This window comes from Crassostrea angulata, chromosome 5, assembly GCF_025612915.1.
Source record: "Crassostrea angulata isolate pt1a10 chromosome 5, ASM2561291v2, whole genome shotgun sequence".
Lineage (NCBI taxonomy): Eukaryota > Metazoa > Mollusca > Bivalvia > Ostreida > Ostreidae > Magallana > Magallana angulata.
In genome coordinates this window covers 59,342,434-59,363,321 of record NC_069115.1, presented here as the reverse complement: position 1 = coordinate 59,363,321, position 20,888 = coordinate 59,342,434, and the positions used below count along the sequence as shown (strand labels likewise).

General features: G+C 36.0%; 1 protein-coding gene across 6 annotated transcripts in view; it reads left to right on the top strand.

The window, feature by feature from the left end:
• The first annotated feature begins 61 nt into the window (after window positions 1-61).
• LOC128184503 (brefeldin A-inhibited guanine nucleotide-exchange protein 3-like) overlaps window positions 62-20,888 on the top strand; it is a 57,781-nt gene continuing 36,954 nt past the window's right edge. Inside the window, exons 1-16 of one of the 6 annotated variants that reach the window (XM_052854021.1) lie at window positions 62-197; window positions 1,433-1,598; window positions 2,923-3,056; window positions 4,564-4,698; window positions 5,821-5,889; window positions 6,702-6,818; window positions 7,231-7,273; window positions 9,223-9,304; window positions 9,943-10,050; window positions 10,316-10,477; window positions 14,820-14,952; window positions 15,117-15,226; window positions 17,608-17,783; window positions 18,066-18,419; window positions 18,655-18,812; window positions 20,161-20,314. In XM_052854021.1, coding sequence (XP_052709981.1) covers window positions 1,517-1,598; window positions 2,923-3,056; window positions 4,564-4,698; window positions 5,821-5,889; window positions 6,702-6,818; window positions 7,231-7,273; window positions 9,223-9,304; window positions 9,943-10,050; window positions 10,316-10,477; window positions 14,820-14,952; window positions 15,117-15,226; window positions 17,608-17,783; window positions 18,066-18,419; window positions 18,655-18,812; window positions 20,161-20,314 — 2,017 coding nt within the window. In that variant the 5' untranslated portion in view covers window positions 62-197; window positions 1,433-1,516. Of the gene's footprint in view, window positions 198-1,432; window positions 1,599-2,922; window positions 3,057-4,563; window positions 4,699-5,155; window positions 5,175-5,820; window positions 5,890-6,701; window positions 6,819-7,230; window positions 7,274-9,222; window positions 9,305-9,942; window positions 10,051-10,315; window positions 10,478-13,403; window positions 13,424-14,819; window positions 14,953-15,116; window positions 15,227-15,722; window positions 16,047-17,607; window positions 17,784-18,065; window positions 18,420-18,654; window positions 18,813-20,160; window positions 20,315-20,888 lie in introns of those variants that run through there. The other 5 variants (XM_052854020.1, XM_052854022.1, XM_052854023.1 and 2 more) reach the window with 5 other exon arrangements.

The window sequence follows — 20,888 nt, the reverse complement described above, 5'->3', positions numbered from 1 at the left end:
ATCATATATGGTCTATCTTATGAAGCGTTTTTCAATATTTTGTAAGCTATAGTTTTTCTATTGTTGAAGTAAATGTCTCAAACATTCGGAAATCACAACGATATAAGCGGCCTGTAAATTATCGACTGAGAAAAATATTATCATGGAATCGCGCGAACAGATGAGACTCATCAATATCGTGAATTGCTGACAGAAAGGTTGGGTTTTTAATTTTTTTATTTGAGACAATACATAATTCAATGAAACTTTAATGATTGTATTCAACAAATAATCGAAAAATTGAACTTTTTTATTAGGCTTAACTAAATATTGGGGTCAGTGCAGTCAGAAGAATTTATTGATAATGAGATGTGAACATATGTTACCAACAGTACTTTGAAATTTGTGTAAAACTTTATATACACGTCAATGAATATTTTATACATCGATTGAAGCATTCTTATTTCCTTTTAATTTATTGTTATTTTGGGACTTTGACAAGCTTGACGCTGCTTAGCCTAATTAACCCCTTCACGGTAACTGCGGTACTGCTCTTTTGCAGGGCAAAATGACATAGTTTGGTGAAATATGACGTAACGTCAATTGTTTCATTTACGTCATTTAATTATCTACCTACTGAAATTTCGGCAAAGTATATCATTTTGCCCTGCAAGATAGCAGTACCGCAGTTATCGTGAAGGGGTCTATCATAAAGAAAACGCTGTGCATGTTTTTTCAGTAACGTTAAATGACAGACACTGATTTTGCCAATGTGGATATTATTACTTTTAAAATAGGTTTGTTACCTGACTGACAACGGAAATATATTGGGTTGATTTATCTCATAAATGGCGAGACGAAGCGGAGCCATAGATCTAAGAGGTTGATCAACCCAATAAATATATTTCTGTATATAGTCAGTAGCAAATCTATTAGTGATATACTTGTTTCCTATCATATTGCGGAGATCAATTTTCTGTTGCTATTTAGGTGATTTCTCTTCTTCTTTTTTCTAACACTGCCATTTTATTCTGCTGCAGACACAACAAATTTATGTCATTAAACTGTAATTTAAAATATAATCAAAAGGGCAACTACTCCAATAAAAATAACTTACGGTATATGGAATGCGGTTTAAAAAACATTATTTAAAATATGAAGTGTTAAGATAAGAAGGTGAAGCGTAGGTCATACTAATCTAATAAATAAAAAAAGAACTTCTATTTGCTCTCTGGTTTTTGATACGTCACATGTTGTTAGATCTTCCATGTGACGTAGACGATCTGACAGAGACCGGGGGAGTGGATGGAAGTTCTTAGTTACATCGGTACCACAGTTACCATGAAGGGGTCTATTTGACTTTCTTCCAGAGAACATAAGAGAATACATGCAATTTTATTAAGATTTGTTGGAATTTGTTTTAATTGTATTTAAAGCAACATTTTGATAACAGTAATGATGAGCATTTTACATGGAAAGATGGATCCTCTCCACAAGACCCTGTCTTCAGACTGACTGACAGACAGAGGAACCAACAATGGAGGAAGTTCTGAGTCTGCTGTTTAAAGAGTCCTCATCCAAACATGCCACCATTAAACACAGCTCAAAGGAAGCGCTAGGTCAGAGAAATTGAGATTGGGTCAGGATCAAGTCATTTAATGATGAATTTATTTTTTAATTGTTTCATGAATGAATTCTAAGTGTAGGAGCACATATTTCAGTAGGTAACAAATGAAAAAATTTATCATTCTAAGGGATAAAATGATAAAAAATAAAAAATTGATAAACTCTCAAGGATGCATCTTCGCTATCCAAGGTTTTCTGATCCGCACCGCTTCTTACAAACCCTTGGCATATTGTGCTATCAAGTCAGGAATTTTTCCCTGGATTTTGATTGTGGTTTACTGAAACCGTTCGACCAATCAAAAAATGCAAAGCATATCTGATTTAATCAACAATGTTTTCCTACTGTTTATTCACGAGTGTCTCTAACAGGAATAGCTCAAAACACTTATTTTTCTAGTCTTTCTGTTTGAGCCTTCATGAAGCATGTATCATTCAATGGTGCAATAACAAGTACACCAGATAGTTTATCAACAGAGGCATGCACTCGTAGATTGAGAATTTATGAACTGTTTACCGCTCCCAGTCTTTCGCCTTTCGAATGAATTCGATCTATATGTAACATTTCACATCATTCCTATTTTTTTAATACACTGGGCATTAAAACTTTCTTCAAACTTGTCAATATCAATGTCTACAGAGGCTGCCATTTCTGCACCAGGTACGTAAAAGTACGGCATCTTCCATCATTTCGCTGATTTAAAAATAGGATAGAAGATCATGTGACGAAAAAAAAAAATCCCGACTTTTGATAGTATGATATGCCAAGGGTTTGTGAGAAGCGGTGCAAATCAGAATACCTTGGCCAGCGAAGATGTCAAGGATGTCATTATTGATACCTGTGATAAAGGGGGGGGGGGGGGGCTTTTACATGTGTGTTAGACCAGAGTTAATATTATCAAAGTTTCATGCCACTTAACACATTCGATAACTATTATGAAGTTAAACAAATAAGAAACAGAAACAGTTAGTTAAAGAAGTATTCAATACAGTAGATTACTAATTAAATGGGAGGAATTAATATTAGCATGAAATTGTGAGAAGCACCACTTGCAAATTTTTAATAATTTGGCTTTTATTTTGTGAGAGTTGAGAACTATAAAAGTTCTGCATTCGCAATTGTATATTCTTGTGATTTGATAAAAAACAGCCGGGTCGCTGAATCAAGAACTCGTATAAAATAAGGAATCTACAGCAATTGGCCCATTACTCGCCCAGGGGATAGAAAAAAAGAAGAACTAATTTCCCTTTGTCTTTATTCTACAAGTTTATCGAAATGATTATTGATGTTGACATTCCGTCTAAATTGGCTGTTTTTAGATTTACTGGAAAACAAAGGTCTTCTGGAAGTGACTCCTGCCCATGTTTTACGAGAGAAATGTCTGGAGCCATTACAACTTGCTTTGGAATCCAAAAACAAGAAATTGGCCTCAGAGGCTGTTAGAGGCATACAGGTATAGGGAAACAACGACAATCATCAGTACAAAACATCATAGTCTAACTGCAAGTTAATAACAATCAAGTCTGACTGTTAGTACTTCATAACATTGAGGACTAATTATTTCAGTTCAGTTCAGTTCTTTATTAACTTTAAGCTATACAGCTCATCAGTACAATAAATATAAACAATATACACGTACAGGTAAGTTAACAGGAGAATGTGGCAGAAGTGTACATACTATGATATCAACATCTTATTTGCATTAAGTAAATCTTTTCTTAATTTCAAACCAAAGTGAATAAATTTACCCAGATTACATAGTTCCTTTACATTTTCAACATTAAAAAGTTGCAGAAGTTTACACATTGAAGGTTTTTTCCAGTAATAAGGCTTAATGTATTTTTTGCGATAGCCTTCGTATATGGGACATATTAAAATAAAATGAAATTCATCTTCAATAGAATTTGAACATAAAAAACAGTTTCTATTGTGTCTTTCAATATTATAAAATCGACCTGTTTCTATCGACAATTGATGTGAAGACAACCTGAATCTGGAAATACACTTTTGATATTTGTTTGGAATAGGTTTCCTTAAATAAAATTGTAAATTATGGGTTGCAATTAGGTATTTGAAAAAAGAACATTTACTAGAAATATCTAGTTGAGAAAAAATATACTGTGTAGCTTGGTCAAAAATACCTTGCTTAACATTATATTTAAACATTATCTCACCTGTCAGTACTTAATGATTGGGCCTAATTATTTGTTCAGAACAATACATTAGTCTGTCAGTACACCAAAATTAAATATAACTGGGAGTACTTAAGAAAGAATGCTAACTGTCAGTCACTGTTAAGAACTTATTTAAACTGTCAGTACTTAAAAAATAATTAAGCCAATTAACGTGTACTACATAACAATTAGTATTGCTGTAAGTGTATTACAGTTAATATGTAACTGTCATTTAAATTATAATTATAAGTTGTTAGTACATAATGATTGAGTCAAACTGTTAATAGACAACAGTTAGTCTATAACTGTTAATAGACAACAGTTAGTCTATAACTGTTAATAGACAACAGTTAGTCTATAACTGTTAATAGACAACAGTTAGTCTATAACTGTTAATAGACAACAGTTAGTCTATAACTGTTAATAGACAACAGTTAGTCTATAACTGCCATTGCATAACGATTAATACTGACAACTGTCAGTTCAAACATGTTGCACTGATGACTGTTTATTTTCACAGATTATGAAACAGGATAAAGATAACGTTCGTTTTAATCATTTTGTTTTATATATATATGAAAAACATATGTGTGTTAAAAAATTGATCTACCAGGTAATTGTGGGTCAGAGGCTTTCCTTACCTATGATAAAGACATCACTGAAAATAAGAAAGATTTTGAAGTCTCTGATCTGATCTTGGTAAAGGAATTTGACAAGACTTTATACAAGATGAAATGGACCAATGAATTGATCAGAAGTCCTTCAGTGATGGCATTGTGATTTCAGGCAATCTTTAGTGATGACCGATTCCAGTCCAACATAGAGTGTGAGGATGAAGAGAGATGGATGCCCACACAGATTGTGAACACAGTGATGTGTACACCCTCACTGCCTGAGGAGATACAGATGGAAATCATGAAGGTAAGGTGAAGGTCATGATGTATTTGTAGGGGCTAATTACCTGGGAAATACAGGTGGAAATCATGAAGGTAAGGTGGAGGTCATGATGTATTTGTAGGGGCTAATTACCTGGGAAATACAGGTGGAAATCATGAAGGTAAGGTGGAGGTCATGATGTATTTGTAGGGGCTAATTACCTGGGAAATACAGGTGGAAATCATGAAGGTAAGGTGGAGGTCATGATGTATTTGTAGGGGCTAATTACCTGGGAAATACAGGTGGAAATCATGAAGGTAAGGTGGAGGTCATGATGTATTTGTAGGGGCTAATTACCTGGGAAATACAGGTGGAAATCATGAAGGTAAGGTGGAGGTCATGATGTATTTGTAGGGGCTAATTACCTGGGAAATACAGGTGGAAATCATGAAGGTAAGGTGGAGGTCATGATGTATTTGTAGGGGCTAATTACCTGGGAAATACAGGTGGAAATCATGAAGGTAAGGTGGAGGTCATGATGTATTTGTAGGGGCTAATTACCTGGGAAATACAGGTGGAAATCATAAAGATTAGATTAAAGACTTAGAGTAATGATGTATTTGTATATACTCATTCCTTGAGAAATATAGGTGAAAATTGTAAAAGGTAAGGTTGAAGACTTAAGTAATGATGTAATTGTATATACTCATTCTTTGAGAAATACAGGTGAAAATTGTAAAGGTACATTGAGGTCAAGGTGTAAGTGCATGCCCTAGATGAGAAACACAGGGGACAGTCAGAAGGTTGAGGTCATGGTAGAGGTATTTTTGAGGTCATTATGAATTTGTTTGCCCTTAATACCTGAAAAATACAGATAGAAATAATGAACAGATGGTATTCAGAAGGAAATCTTGCTGTATATGAAGGCTCTGCCAGGATCAGAAGATGCTGATATATCTTAAAGATATCATGAAGCAGTGCTATGTAAGGGAATTGATAACGGCATACTATTGGTTATTGTATATTATTAAATATGATTTATATATGTTTGATTTATTAACCTAGTTTATCATGTATCTAGTATCATATGTGTATTAGTTAAGGTATGTTGATAACTGTGCTTACAGGATTACACAGGTAATGGGTCTCTTTTCTTAATCCTTGCAGCTCCTACTAAACATGACATTTTCCACGTCTTGGTGTATGAATGCCAAAGTCATCACAAAAATCACTCAGGTAAGATCAGGCAGGTGCATGAGGGGTTCTGGTAAAGGCTAGTTATGCATTAGAGGGTGCATTGTGAGTTTAGTAGAAAGTTTAACTGTGGTCTTTTTGTTTACTTTAATTTCTGCAACTTACATGGTATAAATCATTTAAACATCTTGATTATCTTTTAAATTGCCTATTCAAGAAAACCAACTTTAAACCTAAAAATTCATCGAAGTTTAAAATAAAGTGGTAATTTTCATTGATTTATCAATTTATTTATTTAGTTATCAATCATGTTAGAAGAATCCAAAAAAGAATTCGACACAGCTACAACTTTATTTAAAGAAACCCAAAAGGACTGTTATTTTGGAAAGCCCATGTAGTTGAGATCCTTAGTATAGGAAAACTGTTAGAAATATTCCTGTGTCTGGCTGCAGACTTTACCTTTGCTGCTTTACAGGGGGACTGATTAAAGTCAATTATTTGACCTGTTGTAAAACATTTATGTTTGAGATCACTAAACTGTTTATATCATGCAATGACGATGACATGTTTTTGATTTTTTAAATTTTCATTGATTATCTGAAAATTTAAGAAATAAAGGAGAACTGTTGACCAACTTTTATTTGCATACATTTCTTGCTGCTAACCGGATATTCAAAATTTTTGATAACATAGAAGAAGTAGTCATTGGTTAAACACAATATAAAGTTGTTGCAAATTAAAGTTGGTTATCAATTGTTTGCTATTTTCTTCTTTTAGAAGGAAATTTTTTTTTTATCTTATGGTGATAGTCAGACAGTAAGTAGCGGTTGATGAAGTAGATTTATAAATTTTAGGTATATATAGATACCTACATGACAAGCACGCATAATGTTAGGGGTACAGTGAAAGCCGCTCTTACTCAGCTTCTCACCAGCTTCACAGACAAACTCCAATCTGCTGACACCAAAGGGGTAAGGCAAGGAAATCCTCTCTAGCCCATGCTTTTTATGTTGGTTGTGGAAATCATCAGTGTTCAGTGTTTCTCATCTCTCTAATCTTATTCTTGGAAACTTTATAATGTTCAAATCTGTACAGTGTGTCTACAGTTCTTTTGAAAATTGGAAAAGATTCAATATCTAAACACTGATGAGGAATTGCATGCAGTTAAAAATAGAAGTGTTAAAGTACAAGTGTCTGTATTTCTTTTTACATTAAATGCTTCTTTTCTGGTACAATTCAAACATAGGCCTAGTTCTCTGGAAAAAAAAAATACAAATATAAAACAAAGTTTTGTAGCATTATTACTATAAATGGCTTGAAAATTACAATTAATAGTAGAATCTTGTTAAAAACTATCTGATCCGGTGTCATTAACTCTGACAGGATGTAGGAGAATGTGATGTGCTGGCTGACTTCAATGCGAGAGGTAACTGACTGATGTTGTTATAGTACTGTGTATATACCTGGTAGAGTTAGGAAACTACATTACTGTAAAAGTTGTTAATTACCCTGGTGATTAAGTACATGTTTTATATATGGTCAAACAATATGAATGGTATTAAATACACGGATTCATGATTTACCACACTAAAGTTATGAGTTTTATTACCATATGCAAGGGGGTACATATATTTTATGCGAATTTAAGCTTACTGGGTAACTAGAGTAAATTTCACCAGCATGTGAATAACCACTTTTACAGTTGCTGTATATTTTATACTAATCAACACTTACTAGGTGACTTATCATTGATAACACTAACAGTGACAGATTTATTTTTAATTTACCCTCAGTGAGGGGTTGGACCCCTATGAAAAGTTGAATGGGACATACATGTACTTTGTTTTTATGAATTAAGGCTTGGTTCATTTTGATTTAGAATTTTATTAGTCCTCTAATTTTTGGTTTGTAAAATTTTGTTTTATAACTAACCAAGCTTTTTCTGATGAATTAATCTAAATATTTACATTCTTCTGTGTTTTTTTTTCATTAAATTCTGTGATCTTCAAATACCTCTAAATGCAACAAGTAGTCAAAGGTCAAATTGACGAGTTTTATTATGACGTCACAAACGTTGAACGCTGTGAACTGCAACGTCACAAGCGAAAATCAAAGTTCACGCTTGTGGCTGTTACTGTGGCTCTTCAATTAATATTAACTTACCCTTAGGATAAGATAGGAATTTTAAGGTATGAATCACATTTGCAGACAAGGCAAGAAGATAAAAAAAGTAAATATAAGCATTGAATCATGATTTTTTGAAGTATACACTCTCATAACTCATTGGTGTGTGCATACAAATTTTCATAACGCGCTAACGCGCGTTACTCAATTTGTATGCACACACCGCTGCAGTTATGAGAGTGTATACTTTAAAAAATCATGATTCAATGCTATAAGGTTCTTCGTTTGGTTTTTTTCACCATAAAAATGTTATTTGTTCTTCAAACTTTATAAAACAACTTTATGAAACAAACTTTATGAAACAAAATGAAACTTAAAGATGGTATCCATGCATTTTAAAAGTTATTGCAAATTTGCCCAAGATGGAAATAATGGAATAAATATACAAGTTGAGATTAAAAAAAAAAAAAAGTTGTACCAGTGCATCGGTGACTCGAACCCCTTTTAATTTTAACCTACATGTATGTCATAGATCTTTGTGGATCCACTAAGCCAAGCATTTAGTTGAATAGCAGATCGTGATACTAACACGAGAAGACTAATTAAATTTGTCTGTATAGAAGGCAGATTTATGGTATGAATAAAAAAAAAATGGATAATTTAGAGTTAATGAACATGGCTGAGGATTTGAGATTAATAATTTTCCACACACCAAAAAAAATTAATTAAAACTTAAGTAAATTTTATGTTTTTGAAAGACGATTCAACTGATAATAAGTTGCAAAAGTGTCCATTTTCTAGGAATTGGGTATTAAAACAATTATTTAATGTTTGAGCAGTCAGTAGACCAGAAAATTTGTCCATTGGTATAGAGAACAGCTCATTGTGTTTCTATTGCACACAATAGAACATACTGAGCTGTACCGTGTTCCTCATCAGGAAAAATATCCTGGTCTATTGACTTCTCAGGCATTAAATAATTGTAACTATAGGCTGGTATTTATGTTGTACACTTGTACACACAGGTAATACTACCCACAATAGAACACACTGAGCTGTACCCTGAACCTCAAACCTTATAAATGAAATAAAATGAAACTTTTAGATGGTATCCATGCATTTTACAAAGTTATTGCAAATTTGCCCATGATGGAAATAATGGAATAAATATATAAGCTGAGATAAAAAAAAAAAGGGCATTAAATAATTGTAACTATAGCAGGTATTTATGTTGTACACTTGTACACACAGGTAATACCCAACAGGAGGGGCTAACCTCTGACACCATCACCCTCCTGAAATTCTTCACAACCAAACTGGAGGAGGCCCTGAGGTCAGTATCAATTACAGCATCCATTCAACCAATTTACCCACTGTGTGAAGCACCTCTGTGCCCTTTGATTGGGATTTAATATAACAGACAAAGATAGAAGTGTGATAACTACTTAATTATTGGTGTTTACAGCTGTCAGGCTAAGATATCTGTGTTATTACTACCAGTACTAGATTTTTTTTGTTTACAGCAATTGCACAAAGATATCATTTCCATTAAAACTGTGAATTTTGGGTGTTTACAGCTTCAGGCTAAGATATCTGTGGTTTTTATACCAGTACAGTACCAGTTATTTGTGTTTACAGTAGAAAGGCAAAGATATCAGTTCTATTACTATTTAGTTATATTGAATTATGTGTGTTTACAGCAGACACTGACAAACAAAGATATCTGTGCCATAACTATTGAATCATTTGTGTTAACAGCTGTCTGGCTAAGATATCAGTGGCATTACTACCAGTATTGAATTATGTGTGTTTACAGCAGTCAGACAAAGATGTCTGTGCCATTACTATTGAATAATGTGTGTTAACAGCAGGCAAAGATATATAATGTGTCATTACTATTGAAATATGGGTGTTTACAGCAGTCAGATAAAGAAATCAATGTCTTTGCTATTAAATTATTTGTGTTTACAGCTGTCAGGCTAAGATATCAGTGCCATTACTACTGGAAGGAGTTCTGACTATCATCACCAACTCTCCCCTAGATATCAACTCCAATGAACTCTTCCAGGAAACTCTTTGGCAAGTTTTTAACACTTACTTATGCATGTACTAATACAGCACTCTCCTACTTTTAAAAAGTGAAAAATTTATATTACTCAAAAAGATCTTTGAATCATATTTTTAACAGTTCTCTTTTATTTTAAAATACTTTTATTTGTTCAAAATATACCTGTCCAATAATCTTATGGTACTGGTTTTTAAAATCAATTATTTTAAGGTTAAATCAAGATTGTTTGCTAAAACATCTTGTTTATCTTATATTTTAACATTTGCATTTAAACAGGAAGAGCCTATGCCCTACTCTGATTTCATTACTGGGGTCTCCAAAGTCTGAGAAAACAGTCTGCAGTCAGAAAGCGGCACACAAGGAGGAGATTGGGCGGGGCTCAGGATGTTCCCTGTCAGCTCCCACTGTACAGAGCAACACCGCTAAAACTATATACAGGTGAGAAAGCAACACCGCCAAACTATATACAGGTGAGAGAGCAACAACGCCAAAACTATATACAGGTGAGAGAGCAACACCGCCAAAACTATAAACAGGTGAGAAGGCAACACAGCCAAAACTATATACAGATGAGAGAGCAACACCGCCAAAACTATATACTGGTGAGAGAGCAACACAGCCAAAGCTATATACAGGTGAGAGGGTGAGAGAGCAACACAGCCAAAACTATATACAGGTGAGAGAGCAACACCGCCAAAACTTTTTACAGGTGAGAGAGCAACACAGCCAAAACTATATACAGGTGAGAGAGCAACACTGCCAAAACTATATACAGGTGAGAAAGCAACACAGCCAAAACTATATACAGGTGAGAAAGCAACACAGCCAAAACCATATACAGGTGAGAGAGCAACACAGCCAAAACTATATACAGGTGAGAGAGCAACACCTCCAAAACTATATACAGGTGAGAGAGTAACACCTCCAAAACTATATACAGGTGAGAGAGTAACACCTCCAAAACTATAAACAGGTGAGAAGGCAACACAGCCAAAACTATATACAGGTGAGAAAGCAACACAGCCAAAACTATATACAGGTGAGAGAGCAACACAGCCAAAACTATATACAGGTGAGAGAGCAACACAGCCAAAACTATATACAGGTGAGAGAGCAACACCTCCAAAACTATATACAGGTGAGAGAGTAACACCTCCAAAACTATATACAGGTGAGAGAGCAACACCGCCAAAACTATATACAGGTGAGAGAGCAACACCGCCAAAACTATATACAGGTGAGAGAGCAACACAGCCAAAACTATATACAGGTGAGAGAGCAACACCGCCAAAACTATATACAGGTGAGAAAGCAACACCGCCAAAACTATATACAGGTGAGAGAGCAACACAGCCAAAACTATATACAGGTGAGAGAGCAACACAGCCAAAACTATATACAGGTGAGAGAGCAACACAGCCAAAACTATATACAGGTGAGAGAGCAACACCGCCAAAACTATATACAGGTGAGAGAGCAACACCGCCAAAACTATATACAGGTGAGAGAGCAACACCGCCAAAACTATATACAGGTGAGAGAGCAACACAGCCAAAACTATATACAGGTGAGAGAGCAACACAGCCAAAACTATATACAGGTGAGAGAGCAACACAGCCAAAACTATATACAGGTGAGAAAGCAACACCGCCAAAACTATATACAGGTGAGAGAGCAACACCGCCAAAACTATATACAGGTGAGAGAGCAACACAGCCAAAACTATATACAGGTGAGAAAGCAACACAGCCAAAACTATATACAGGTGAGAGAGCAACACCGCCAAAACTATATACAGGTGAGAGAGCAACACAGCCAAAACTATATACAGGTGAGAAAGCAACACAGCCAAAACTATATACAGGTGAGAGAGCAACACCGCCAAAACTATATACAGGTGAGAGAGTAACACAGCCAAAACCATATACAGGTGAGAAAGCAACACAGCCAAAACTATATACAGGTGAGAGAGCAACACCACCAAAACTATATACAGGTGAGAGAGCAACACCGCCAATGCTATATACAGGTGAGAAAGCAACACAGCCAATGCTATATACAGGTTGAGAGAGTAACACCTCCAAAACTATATACAGGTGAGAGAGCAACACCGCCAAAACTATATACAGGTGAGAGAGCAACACAGCCAAAACTATATACAGGTGAGAAAGCAACACAGCCAAAACTATATACAGGTGAGAGAGCAACACCGCCAAAACTATATACAGGTGAGAGAGCAACACAGCCAAAACTATATACAGGTGAGAAAGCAACACAGCCAAAACTATATACAGGTGAGAGAGCAACACCGCCAAAACTATATACAGGTGAGAGAGCAACACCACCAAAACTATATACAGGTGAGAGAGCAACACCGCCAATGCTATATACAGGTGAGAGAGCAACACAGCCAAAACTATATACAGGTGAGAGAGCAACACCGCCAATGCTATATACAGGTGAGAAAGCAACACAGCCAATGCTATATACAGGTTGAGAGAGTAACACCTCCAAAACTATAAACAGGTGAGAAGGCAACACAGCCAAAACTATATACAGGTGAGAGAGTAACACCTCCAAAACTATATACTGGTGAGAGAGCAACACCTCCAAAACTATATACAGGTGAGAGAGCAACACTGCCGAAACTATATACAGGTGAGAGAGCAACACAGCCAAAACTATATACAGGTGAGAGAGCAACACTGCCAAAACTATATACAGGTGAGAGAGCAACACTGCCGAAACTATATACAGGTGAGAGAGCAACACCGCCGAAACTATATACAGGTGAGAAAGCAACACTGCCAAAACTATATACAGGTGAGAGAGTAACACCTCCAAAACTATATACAGGTGAGAGAGCAACACTGCCGAAACTATATACAGGTGAGAGAGCAACACAGCCAAAACTATATACAGGTGAGAGAGCAACACTGCCAAAACTATATACAGGTGAGAGAGCAACACTGCCAAAACTATATACAGGTGAGAGAGCAACACCGCCGAAACTATATACAGGTGAGAAAGCAACACTGCCAAAACTATATACAGGTGAGAGAGTAACACCGCCAAAACTATATACAGGTGAGAAAGCAACACTGCCAAAACTATATACAGGTGAGAGAGCAACACTGCCGAAACTATATACAGGTGAGAGAGCAACACCGCCGAAACTATATACAGGTGAGAGAGCAACACCGCCGAAACTATATACAGGTGAGAGAGTAACACAGCCAAAACCATATACAGGTGAGAAAGCAACACAGCCAAAACTATATACAGGTGAGAGAGCAACACCGCCAAAACTATATACAGGTGAGAGAGCAACACCGCCAAAACTATATACAGGTGAGAGAGCAACACCGCCAAAACTATATACAGGTGAGAGAGCAACACAGCCAAAACTATATACAGGTGAGAGAGCAACACATAGATCTGTACCATGCTGTTTATGCATATTAATGACTAAATGCCCCATATACATGTAGTGCTTATTCTATATTAGTTTGGCATTAAATTTGTCTGAATGCATTGTGTTTTTACCTATTCTAGCCCTACTACATTTACATCATTATAGCATATTGCAGTGTATTTTTACCTATTCTAGCCCTACTCAATGCTCTTCATATATTATTATGATATAAATAGTGCCTGTTTGGGAGGGTAACAGTTGATATTGACACCAGAGAAAACCATTGTCAACCTCCATTTCGCGTAGGTTGACAATGGTTTTTGAGGGGTGTCAATTTCAACTGTTATCCTCCCAAGCAGGCTCTTTTTAATTTATTATACTGAATGTCTTAATTTAGAGAAATGTTTACTGCTTTTATATAGAAATAACATGAATTCTATGGCGAACCATACGCGCATAATTTATGCGCATGTAACAATTTGTTGTGTTACCCGTTGCCGAGTGTGTTGCTAACGCTGAGGGTACTAAAGTGAATTATCAACTGCGTCTAAACCAATCAGATTTCAGTATTTAACATGAAAGTATAATATATATATATATACACACACATGGGTTGCCCAGAAAGTTGTTGGACACATAAAATTTCATTTTAGATAACAACTAAGTACTATAATATTTTAATATCATTACAAGTATTAGATATGTTATTCTATCTTACTGTGAAATAGCTTCACCTCATGAAATAGTTGCTGTCTTGGGGAACAATACATTTGCTGTCATCAGCCAGTATATACATTGCCCATACAGGCCGCACGGCCCAGCCTCATGTTGAATTATAACGTTTTTGTAGCGCTGTTGTCCTTGGTTTATCTTAGAGTAATATGCCATGTTCACCATCTGGCCAGAGGCTGCAATGGCACACTCCATCAGACAATGTGTAACTTTTAGATGAGTGATCTCGAAATATCTGTACCTTTTCATAGTTCCTCCATCATTTGTTTTGTTTCTATTGATGTTTCTCCAAAGTCAACACAGAAATTTATTATAGCGCTCTGTTCTGTGCGCTCAGTGGACATCGCTTTTTCTGGTGTTGTGGTACCGGTAATATCTTTTAAGAACCCTCTGCTCCTTTAAAAACACTTTCAAATGACATATGAAAATGAAGTTAATACTTACTGCTAAAGAATTGAAGATTATGATGTTTTATAAACGTTGTGAATATTCATATCTGAAACCTCAATAACGAATTTTGGATAATTTTTATACTGGGCCCTGCGTGTTTTGAATTATTTCAATAATGATGTATTCTTTTAACACTATTTGCTGGTTTGATAATACCTCTTTGTGTATATTGTATTTTTCTAGCATTGCTACATCACTTGTGGAACTGATGGGGACTGTGGGCTCCATGAGGCCTGTTCTAGAGTCACTGTTTCATCGAATGCTGTTATATTCACCCCCCCAGCACAGACTCGATGCTCTGAAGGCTGTCAAAGAGGTTAACAAATATTGTAATATAACAGTCATGCATAAGTTGTGCAGTGACGATCATTCATGAAAAATGAATGTGAAAGGTTCTTGTGCTAACTCCTTTGACCTTGATGGGGATCAATGTGGCTAATCTTTGGGGTTTTAATGGTTGTCTAAGGTATCTTGTTGCAGTTACTGAAAACTCCAAACAACTTGTACAACCTAGCCGCTCCAGTGGGTGAAAAAGAAGGGTCGGAGAGAGGGCCAAAGAATCCTAATGCAGACATTTCCCTGCTCAAACTGTAATTATTTCACCTCATGCAGACATTTCACTGCTCAAACTGCAACTATTTCACCTCATGCAGACATTTCCCTGCTCAAACTGTAATTATTTCGCCTCATGTAGACATTTCACTGCTCAAACTGCACTTATTTCACCTCATGCAGACATTTCCCTGCTCAAACTGTAATTATTTCACCTCATGCAGACATTTCCCTGCTCAAACTGTAATTATTTCACCTCATGCAGACATTTCTCTGCTCAAACTGTAATTATTTCGCCTCATGCAGACATTTCCCTGCTCAAACTGCAATTATTCTGCCTCATGCAGACATTTCCCTGCTCAAACTGTAATTATTTCACCTCATTCAGACATTTCCCTGCTCAAACTGTAATTATTTCACCTCATTCAGACATTTCTCTGCTCAAACTGCACTTATTTCACCTCATGCAGACATTTCCCTGCTCAAACTGTAATTATTTCACCTCATGCAGACATTTCCCTGCTCAAACTGTAATTATTCTACCTCATGCAGACATTTCTCTGCTCAAACTGTAATTATTTCGCCTCATGCAGACATTTCCCTGCTCAAACTGCAATTATTCTGCCTCATGCAGACATTTCCCAGCTCAAACTGTAATTATTTCACCTCATGCAGACATTTCTCTGCTCAAACTGTAATTATTTCACCTCATTCAGACATTTCCCTGCTCAAACTGTAATTATTTCACCTCATGCAGACATTTCTCTGCTCAAACTGTAATTATTTCACCTCATGCAGACATTTCCCTGCTCAAACTGTAATTATTTCACCTTATTCAGACATTTCCCTGCTCAAACTGTAATTATTCCACCTCATGCAGACATTTCCCTGCTCAACTGTAATTATTCCACCTCATCTTCAGAATAACATTTATGTGTATTTGAATTACTTTATTTACTGTAGATTCTGTAATTTAATTGATTTGCGTCAAATTGCGAGAATATAAAATTGTGAACGCTAAATTGTTAGCATAGTTATACCCCCCGCAAACAAAGTTTGGGGGGGTATATAGGAATCACCTTGTCCGTCTGTCCGTCCGTCTGTCCGTCCGTCTGTCCGTCCGTCTGTCCGTCTGTCTGTCCGTCCGTCTGTCTGTGCAATCGTGTCCGGTCCATATCTTTCTTATGGAGAAACATTGGAAGTTCTTACTTCACACAAAGATTGCTTATGACCTAAGGGTGTGTCATGACCTTGACCCAAGGTCATTCGGGCAAGGTCAAGGTCACTGGCAGAAAAAATACAAAATTCGTGTCCGGTCCATATCTTTCTTATGGAGAATTTTTGGAAGTTCTAACTTCACACAAAAATTGCTTTTGACCTAAGGGTGTGTCATGACCTTGACCCAAGGTCATTCGGGCAAGGTCAAGGTCACTGGCAGAAAAATACATAATTCGTGTCCGGTCCATATCTTTCTCATGGAGAGTTATTGGAAGTTCTTACTTCACACAAAGATTGCTTATGACTAAGGGTGTGTCATGACCTTCACCCAAGGTCATTTTGGCAAGGTCAAGGTCACTGGCAGAAAAAATGCAAAATTCGTGTCCGGTCTTTATCTTTCTTATGGAGAAGCATTGAATGTTCTAACTTCACACAAATATTGCTTAGGACCAAAGGGTGTGTCATGACCTTGACCCAAGGTCATTTGGGCAAGGTCAAGGTCACTGGCAGAAAAAGTGCAAAATTCGTGTCCGGTCATTATCTTTCTTATGGAGAAGCATTGAATGTTCTTACTTCACAAATATAGCTTATGACCAACAGTTTAAAAAAAAAAAGGGAGCAGTTGTTATTTATAGACAATGGACGGTGAAATTGATTCATCCATTATTTTCTATAATTGGAAAAATACACGCATTATGATTTTTATCTTAGCGGGGGGTATCAATTGTGAGCTTGCTCACAGTACCTCTAGTTTCATTTAGTTTACATAATTTATGTCCAAAAAATAAAAGGGAGATTTTAAAATCCGCTAACTATGCTTCTTGCGATTTTATGTTGATATTAATTCCTTGGGTTTTATTAGGAATCTACAGTTTATGCTTCGATTTCATAGAAGTCAAGAACCCTGCTACCTCATCCAATGAGAATATCTATATACATATGTACATGCGAACAATGTGAAATCAAAATAAACACTTAATAGTTATCCTCTATGAAGCAATTTCTTTTTTCTGTTAGACTACATGTATATTCTTAACTTTTTACTCATACCAGAAAATAACCACTTCTTCGCAGTAGCCTTGTCTTTGCAAATATTTCTTGCTTACTACCACTCCATTAATGTTCTGGAATTTATTAAAGATGTTCAGTTGCAAAAATTATTGCTAGTACAAATAAAATAATTGCTACAAAAATTTGTAAGGATTGTGGATTCGCTGGAGGAGAGCTGCCATTGTAATGAGTCGCCTGTGTGTATCACCAGTGTGGAGTGTGTGGAACAGATGCTGGCCACGCTGGAGCAGATATGTAAGGGGGACGGGATCACCCCGGGTCTCCACAGAAACATGACCCGGTTCTACAGGACAGTCTCAGAATCAGGTACTTAACTGATCACAACAAATCCAGAACAATTACTGCCTAAGTTAGTTACAGGAATTTATGTGTAACAAAGCATTGACATGGGGGTTTTCATAGAAGCAAAGAATTTTAGAAATAACTTTGTTCTCTTCCAGTGCTGTACATTACAAAATGGTTCATGTTATTAAGAAGATGAATTTTGCAAAACTCTATAAGTGGTGAAATTTCATAATTTCCAAATGCAAATGTTTCATTGTACATGAATAGTGTGCAGAAAATAAGGGGTTTTTTGTGTTTTTATAGGCCTTTCTAGACCAGGAAGTGTGTCATCAAGTGGGCAGGAGATGCATGAAGAAATAGAACCAAACTCCCGGGATACAGATGTCTCCCATCAGAGCTCGGAGGGTGTAAACAACAAAAGCCCACAACTCCCAGACAGCACTGCCAAGGGGGATTACTCTCACAACCAACACAGAATCAGAGAGGAAATCAAAAAGCAGTACAGCAGGCTAGGGAGTAAGATGGAAGAGCAGGAGAGTCAGAATGCCAGGGAGTTTGTCAGGAGTCTGGAAGAGCTAATCCCACAGCTTGAACAGATGATGGACATCACAGAGGTAGACGAAGCGCTGCAGAAATTTGCAGCCGATTTCTGCACAGGTAAAACATCAGTGAAAAAGGCTTGAAGGGATCAGGTGCATACACTGCTCTTGTAACTTCGTATTTTGCATATATTTGAAATGGCACAAAGGCAAGATTTTTATTTGGATATTTCAGAGCAGTATTTCTAAAATATTGTAATGTAAAAATTTAGTTTTGTAAAAATATTTGCCGGTAGAAACTAACTAATATTGATATTAAAAGTACAAGTAATTGGAAAATCAATCTTCTTCAGCTTTATACAACAAGCAGTCACAAAATGAAAATGAAAGTCACATGGCCATACTGAATGCAGATGGAGTGTACGTAGCCAGTGTGAGTGCTCTACACTTATGTTTACAACTATCAACGTCGGGACACTATAGCAGGAAGGACAACCCATGTGTGACAGAGGTATGAAATTAATATGTTTAATGGTGCTACCGTTGTGGTGAGCGCAGGTAGAACTTCACATACCTTACATCATTGTCATGTTATTTAGTTATAAACTAACGAATGAGAGAAAGAGAGAGAGAGAGACACACACACACAGAGACAGACAGGGGGAAAGAGAGAGAAAGATAGCCAGACAGAGAGAACAGAGAGAGAGAGAGAATTTAAGATTTTAAGTTTAAATTTTTTTTTACAAAATACATAGACTTGCTTCCACCTAAAAGCGTTCTTTACTTTTGGAGAGAATTGATCAGTCTGTAAAACGCAATAGTAATTTGTGTTTGATTTGGTCAAAATTGTTAAATACAGTATTGGGGTTTTTTTGTACCTTAATTGTTATCTGAATTTTTTTTTTTTCCTGGTTCATAATTTTTTTATTTGTTTATTTTTGCATTCTAATAACAATTAACATACGTTGTGTTCGTATATGTTTGTAGGTGTGTAATTTCCCACTTTTAAATTTAATGGTTTGACAATATGCAATATCTGTATAGATTTTCTAACTGGTTTTTTTTTCTTTTTTAAATTTGTTTTTTAGTTCAAAATGAATTTTTTTAAAATCTTCCCTACTTATTGAACATGCATGCAAAATTAGCTTAAAATTGGATCGATATGACAGTAAAGTATGGCTCTTGCTAGTATATATAAAATCTCCCTATCAAAAAAAAAACATCATCTGAAGCAGGTATTGCAGTCTATACTTAAATTGCTATAGTACATGCATTACAGATGTTTTTGATCCACCTCAAAATTTATCACGGGAAATATAGCATGAGATCCTTGTGATGTCATACATTAAAACCAAGAATCATTTGTTAACATATTTAATCTCAATACGGAGGAATGGGAACATGTAAGAAACCTCTTGGGTCTCAACAAAGCTTGTGCAGTACTCAGAACATGTATTCAAACCTCAAGACACCATAAATTACGAGTTTAATGTTAGCCATTTTTGGCATAGCACTACGAGAGTACACATTAGAGAGCATTATGTGTAGACAAAAAATTTCCTTGATGAAGCTGTAAGTTTAGCTCGTTCTTTTTCCCGCGCGCACTGGTTCTTAGAACTCGCTTCGCTTGCCAGTGCGAGCTGCGCTTGCTAGAACCATGTGTGACAGATGTAGGTATATGTACTAAGTCAAAAAGCATGAAAAACATACATATGTAATTAATGATATTTTGGTTTAATTTTACCAAAATCTCATAGATATTTAACATTTTTTTGGAAAGTTGACAATTTGATTGTTATTGCCCAGTTATGATATGTATAGGGAGATGGTGGTTTTGAGATTGTGTTTTGTGTTCCTAGAGAGAGTTTGTGGACTCGGTGTTGGGGAGTGGTCTATTGTTGTTCCTGTCCCCGGCGTGGCTTACAGAGGTCTACCACCAAGTGACCAAGAAAAACATCCTACAGGCTGTTTCAAAAGTCAACTCATTATCACCCCTTGTTGATCTGATCAAAGGTCAGTATTTATGTTAAGTATTTATACAATAACATTGGTCAATAAAGCAAGGTTAAATTACAAAACAAATAGATTGGTCTCAAGTATCAGTAATTAAATCTTAAAAGTCTTTCAAAAATCATAATGAAATCATAGTACTGAAGTACTGAAAGCCGGGCTCTTTTGGTGTGTCTTTATGCATATTGTGTAGTAAAGACTGAATCTATCTCTCTCTCTCTCTCTCTCTCTCTCTCTCTCTCTCTCTCTCTCTCTCTCTCTCTCATGCTTTTAATGTCGGCAAAGCATCACAGAGCGACCAAATTTTGTAAGCGCTATAAACAAAAAATAAGTCTGTCTAGTAGAAGTTAAAAAGTTCAACAGTTGCTGCCTTGAATTTTGCAACAAGCATTATATATTCAATCCCCGTTTCTTCATCGTGCAGCAAAGTAGTTCATGGAAATTCATGCGCATTGTATGTGTCCAAAATGCATAGTAATGTTTTAAAAACACGTTATTAATAAGAAAACTAAAAAAGATAGACAATTCATTCGAAATTTTAAAAAAGAAACAAAATGACAACACTTTTGACAAAACG